This window comes from Seriola lalandi, unplaced genomic scaffold, assembly GCF_002814215.2.
Source record: "Seriola lalandi dorsalis isolate HSWRI2012SDOR001 ecotype SW California unplaced genomic scaffold, Sedor1 jcf7180002054694, whole genome shotgun sequence".
Taxonomy (NCBI): domain Eukaryota; kingdom Metazoa; phylum Chordata; class Actinopteri; order Carangiformes; family Carangidae; genus Seriola; species Seriola lalandi.
The window spans coordinates 2,257,322-2,263,611 of record NW_019525247.1 but is presented as its reverse complement, the minus strand read 5'-3'; the positions used below and the strand labels follow the sequence as shown (position 1 = coordinate 2,263,611).

The 6,290-nt window shown below is 42.6% G+C and overlaps 1 protein-coding gene across 2 annotated transcripts in view; it reads left to right on the top strand.

Moving 5' to 3' along the window:
- Window positions 1-6,290, top strand: part of adam19a (ADAM metallopeptidase domain 19a) — a 243,823-nt gene that overhangs the window by 195,762 nt on the left and 41,771 nt on the right. For both annotated transcript variants that reach the window (XR_002761702.2, XM_023423897.2), the window contains exon 12: window positions 2,145-2,322. Coding sequence is in view for 1 of the 2 variants with exons in the window: in XM_023423897.2 (XP_023279665.1) it covers window positions 2,145-2,322 (178 nt within the window). In the remaining variant the exon portion in view is untranslated. The remainder of the gene's footprint in view (window positions 1-2,144; window positions 2,323-6,290) is intronic.

Sequence of the window (6,290 nt, the reverse complement as noted above, 5' to 3'; positions counted from 1 at the left end):
GCCAGAGATGTTCTGCAGTCCACTCCAGACATCTCTGGTGTTATTCTGCACTAGCCGCTCTTCCAGTTTCTGTCTGTAAGAGTCCTTCCCTTTCCTGATTTTCTGTTTGAGTTCCTTCTGGACTCTGTGCAGCTCCTCCTTGTCCCCCGATCTAAAGACCCTCTTCTTCTCGTTCAGCAGGGCCTTAATCTCAAAGGTCACCCAGGGTTTATTGTTGGCGAAACAGCGTACTGACTTGGAGGGCACAGTGTTCTCAACACAGAAGTTAATATAGTCTGTGATGCAGTGGGTCATGGTGTCGATGGCGCCATCGTGGGTGGCTGCAGAGTGCTTCCCAGTCTGTTATTTCAAAACAATCTCTGAGTCTGGCACTGGTATCCTCGGACCACACCTTCACAGACCTCTTCTCAGGTGGTTGTTTATTCACCAGAGGGGTGTAGTCAGTGATCAGATGGACAAGGTTGTGATCTGAGTGTCCCAGTGGGGGGAGGGGGGATGAGGTGTATGCATTCCTGATATTAGCATACAACAAGTCCAAAGTTTTATTGTCCCTGGTGACAATCCACATACTGGGTGATGGTAGGAAGAGCAGAGGACAGGGACGTGTGGTTGAAGTCCCCAGAAATGAGGAGGAGGGAATGGGGGTGCTGGTTTAGGAGTTGAGAGACAACACTATGGATCTGGTCTGTGGCTGCAGCGGCGACGGCCAAGGACAATGTGAAAACTCCCTCGGGAGATAGTACGGCCGATGCTGTTTTTTCAAATTATCCATTGACATTGAATTACATTGAGCTTGGATACGTGTGTCAAATTTCAAGTCAATCAGACAAATTGTCTGAGGGGCCTTTCCAAAATTTTATATAAAATCCTTGATTACAGCGCCATCATGTGGCCGATTGCGCTCATACTTCTTGGTTCAGTAGCGCACATAATTTCCAGGTATTTGGCCAAGTTTCGTGTCTCTCGCTCATTCCAGCTCATGGCAATTTCATTCGAGGTATAAGAACAAATAATAATAATAAACCTGAGGAAAAACAATAGGGTTCTACCAGTTCGGGGTTAGAACCCTAATGATATATAAAAACTGAGAAACCAAACCAATCCAAATAACTAAAAGCAAAAAGTTGTGAGTTTACCTGCATGATGCACAAATCTTTTTATAGAAAGGGCATTTAAAAAAATCACATAATAGAAATGATGGATGTACAGAGGTGATGTATCTTATCCATCTTTCACATATTTTTGTTTCGACATTTTGTCATTTTTGTCAAACAGCATGCAAGTATGTGGCTATAAAAAAAAAAAAAAAACGAATGCGTCGGCTTCTTGTGGCAGCGTGCGTGTGTTTAGCGTGTTCACGTCCTGCACACCTGTGCTGCAGCTCCTGTTTAGCTGTGGAGGCAGGTAGAATACACCACTGCACCTATCAGTGCCTCCTGCACCCAGGTGTCTTCTTGGTTTAAATGAACCCTGCGAAAGCACAGGGAGTCTACACGCGCACACACACAGTCACCCTGTGACATTTTCATAAATAAAGTCATTCTTTCCATTCTAAAGATTTCATGAATAATGTCAATCCAATCATCCACTGTAGGAGTTCCTAGTTTTAACCACTTTCTACTAATGTCTTTCCTGCAGAGCTTAGAATCCAAAATAAATAAAATAAAAACACGTCTTATGTTCAACCGAATGTTCACCTGGAGAACTTTATGAACCTCTCTCTAGACCTGAATTAGTAACAGACACAACCAAGATATATGATAATGATTTTCCTCGGAGAACCGACACTGTCTTTAGCAGCTGAAGATTTGGTGAAGTGATTCTATAGACCTGAGTGATGAAAGATCTGAACAGATTTTTTACAACAAAACTTTTTTTCCATTTTTTCTTTTCATTCTTTCTTCCTAGAAAATCACTTGTCTCTGGGAGGTTGTTTATACAGATGGAAAGAAAAAACAGAAAAATGATCCTGGCAAAAAAACCCAAAAAACTTTCTTTTGCCTTTCAGGGCCTCTGTAGTTTAATTATGATCGTTAAAGATTTTTAATTCCATATGTTCTTCACCTGAGCTCCTATAGTACTCCAAACACCACACATAAACACAAAGAACAACTGCTAGTAAAAAATTATGTGCTTACATCCAGGCATCCATTTCCACGAGTCTTCAGCCGCTGCAGTAAGCGCGACCTGGACAGCTACTTCCAGAAGGGAGGTGGCATGTGTCTCTACAATATGCCCAACATGAAGGACTTGGTGGGGGGAAAGAAGTGCGGCAACGGATTCGTGGAGGATGGAGAAGAGTGCGACTGTGGAGAACCTGACGTGAGTATGAGAGAACTGAACTACCTGTAAAACAGTCCCTTCAAATCCAGATGAATGTTAAAGGTCCATAGATACAGACTTTGAAAATTACAACATTCCTTTTCTTAAAATTGCAGCTGTTCCAACAGATCAAAAGTAAATACACAAACCACCATAAGTCCATAACACACCAGTTTTTTTACATGTTGGGTATCAGTGTGGTTTAAGTGTTGTGTACATGCCATGGTCTGTAAATAAAGATGGACGTAGCCTCTGTGACATCACCCACAGTTTTCTGAAGAGCAGTCACCCATCTGTCACTCAAAGAGGCCACGCTCTAAATTATGCAGAACTTAGAGGAACTGCAGTTTTTGGTTCTTCAGTGTTGGCGTCATGTCTGGAGGTTGATGCTCGGTACATACTTGAGGAGTAGCAGCAAACAAGAGAAGGTCTCTTAGCCCCCTGTCTATTAAGGAGGTGCAGTGGTGTTATACAGTGGACAATAATAATATCAGTCCTATGCCTGTGTGATAAGTAAATTAAGGCTATGGTTAGCCTAAGACTGGAGGAAGAGGGAAACAGCTAGCCTGGTTCAAAAAGAAACACCTGTAAAACTCACTGAATCAGGACATTTGATCAGGTTTGTTTAAAGTTCCATATTTTCCACTTCTCCTGTGTTGTATTTGTGTTGATCCATAAGAAGATATATTTATGGTTTTAACAACCAAAAACCATCTCAATGTAGTTTTACATGTCCTCACTTAGGCTTCTCTCTGGAGCTCTAGTAACAACAGGTTGGTGAGCCAATCAGAAGAGAGGAGGTTCTAAGCCTCTTTTCTGATTGGCAGACTGTTTTCTGAGTGATTCAATGAAAATATAGTAGATTTCAGGTAAACCAAATCCTGCAAGGTTGGATGGTGGGTCCAGGTGGGCGGGGCTTGGTGACTGCTTCGTTGTGACATCCTAATGGCTAGTTTTAAGGCTCAGTGTCTGAATACAGGCTGTGTGCATTTCTCTGTTGACTGAGCGCTTTGATATTTTCACAGTACTAATATAGAACATAGACCTGCTTTATAATCAAACAGCACATATGGACATCTACCTTTATACTATATGGAGCTTTAGCACACACATGCAGAAATGTTTGTTACTTGCTGGAACTATTTCTTGACACACAGCATGTCTGTGCAGCACATCAGCCTGTAGTGCAGGTTGCCTGATCCAGTGCTGATCAGAGGTTTAGGTTTGGTCTTTGTAGTGGCACAGTGGAACCAAACCTGACAACTTCACCGTGACGACAAGCCTCCAGGAAGCTCCACGTAAAAATCCTAAAACTTCGTCTTGTCAGACGTGAGACTGAGCAGTCATCTCATCCAGCTTTTGGGAGGAAAGTGAACTAGGTGTCACATTTGTAGACGAGAGTAGCAGGAGAATTACACTATTCTGTGTTGGTGTCACTGAAGGAAGTTACTGTTGTACGTCAGCTCCTCCCCGTGGCATCACCGCGGCCTCATCATTGATGCTCTGCAACGCGGCTGAAAGTTTCCTCAAATCTGAGGAATCAAATCTGAATCACAAGTGTTTGCGCTCTATAAAGTCGGAGGTTAAATAAACCGTCTTTGGTTCAAGCAGAAGAGCAAATTGAAAACAGTGGAAGCAAATTGGTGGCTGACAGCAGCAGTGCTGCTGACAGCGCCGTTTGTTATGACTCCCATTCGGAGCAGAGCTGACAGTCGAGCTCAGGCTGCTGACAAGCCACCTGCTTTTAGCATTGCAAATGAAACGAGCTACAGTATAATGCTTAATGGTCTCATCTTGTGATTTCACTCCAACCGGAAACAAAGTGTCCCAGATTGTAAACTGAGTGCAGGAAACCAGCAGCATTTTACAGTAAATCTAGAAAGGTTTTCATTCAGAATGTCAGCATTGTACAGGAAGTGGGTGTGAGGGAAGTCACAGAGAGACATTTCAGTTTTAGAATTCAAGCACATTTGCTGCTTTAATGTTCAAACGGACGTCACATCAGAGATTTTTGTTGTTGTTGTTGTGTTAGTGCATAATCCCCTCTCTGTTCTCTGCTGACGCTATAATTGCCTTTTTTTTTCTCCTTCTCGAGTCAACTCCCACATCTGTTTTGACCATAACTGTGGCTCGGAGGAGAGCACCATGGCAACAGGAGATGTTGTCTTTGTGTACACTGTGTGACACAAGAATCAGCGACAAAGTCACATTTCTGGATTTAAATGATTTTTCTTCTTCATGCCCTGTCAGTCATAGAGGTATGTGAGGAGTATGTATTTGATGGGTAAAAAGTCATTTAGCTCATCACATTAAGACCCCTCTGATGGATAGTTTGACCTTTGACCTTCTAGCTTTTGCGTGCTGCAGGGCACAGCAGATGGTTCAAAATACACTGTGGTTTCTGGGGGGATCTCAGAGAGAAGCTGCTGCTGTCAGGACGTTTGCCACAGCAGGTGAAGTCAGATGCACTGACCATGGCAGAGCTGCATACATTCAAAATTACCTGTGACAAGACAAAATTTATTATAGCATGAGAAATTTTAATACTTATTTATCACTTTTTGCAAAACACCCCAAATTTAGTTGCTTCTGTGTGAGACTTTTTAACATTCACAATTGTGGGTTACTGCAGATGACTCACTAAATTATGCCGATGTCTTATTACACTGACACTTTATTAACATTTGGAATTCTGACTCAATGTGTATTAGCCTTTATTAATGACTTGCTAACGTTTTTATCAGCTGCCTTCATGGCTTTAAGTTATAATATGTAACTTTTCGTCATTAAAAATGTCTAAAAATAATTAGACCTATATTATATATGTTGTTGAGTTGTGTTCTTACATTTTCCCGAATGTTTCCATCAATTCTCAAATTAGAGAAATCTGTTTTTAAGATAAACACAAGAAGCTTGTGCTACAGAAAATGGACCAGACTCAGCGAATAGTTCCCTAAGCTTAACATGTCCTATGATAACTATTAATTTAACTATACAGACTAATGAGCAGTGATAACTAACATGTCTTTGGGGTCATCAGGTGGGAACCTCCTTTCACCAGTGTTTCGTCTAGTTGGTCCTATGACACTTCCAGGAGGCTAGACAGTGATCACTGGCGTCCCAGAGTCACTCCCCTAATGCCAGCCATCACTTCTCCTCACACCACAACTATTTTCTTTATCTTGCCTATGCTACCACAAACAACACCATCATCAACTCTGACAAAACACACTAGCAGATTAAGCAGATTCAGCAAACAAACTCCCCTAAACAGTTGGAGAAAGTGGCGGCCATTTTGAATGAGGGAGGTAGAGTCAAGGAGAGATGCCTTTTGAGCTAAACTCTCCCCCGCCGGGTTAGGCTGTGCTCTACCCCCCCCCACTTCCCCACTCTCCAAGACATCAAACAAACAAACAAACAATCAAACTCACCTAAACAGCCAAAGACACACTACAAACCAATTCAATACAAGCAAACAATACAGGCCACTTCACCTGGACTAACCGCATGGTCTCAAAGAGGCTCACACAGGCCACACCCCCACTTAAAAACACTTCCTCTTCCTGGATTTCTTCCTTGCTTCTCCTAAGAGTCTGTCTATCCTAAGTGCTCCCCCTGCTGGGCCCCCAGCTACCATTACTCCTTCTCATCTAAATCCACTGACTGGATCTTGCTGCCTCATCTGACATGTCCTTTACAATTTTCCTCACACTCTGTCCACTTGCTCCTAACTCCCTTACCAAAGAGACAACAGACCTTGCTACGAATCCTCTACATCCTACTTCCACTGGACAAATCCTAACTTTCCATCCTCGCTGCTCTGCTTCTGCCCCTAACTCTGCATACCTGAGCTTTTTCCATTATGCTTCCTCAACTAAGGCCTCCCACGGAACAGTCAGCTCTATGAAATATACTTTCATTCTACTCCTAGACCACAAGACTATATCAGGCCTTAGCTTTGTAATGGC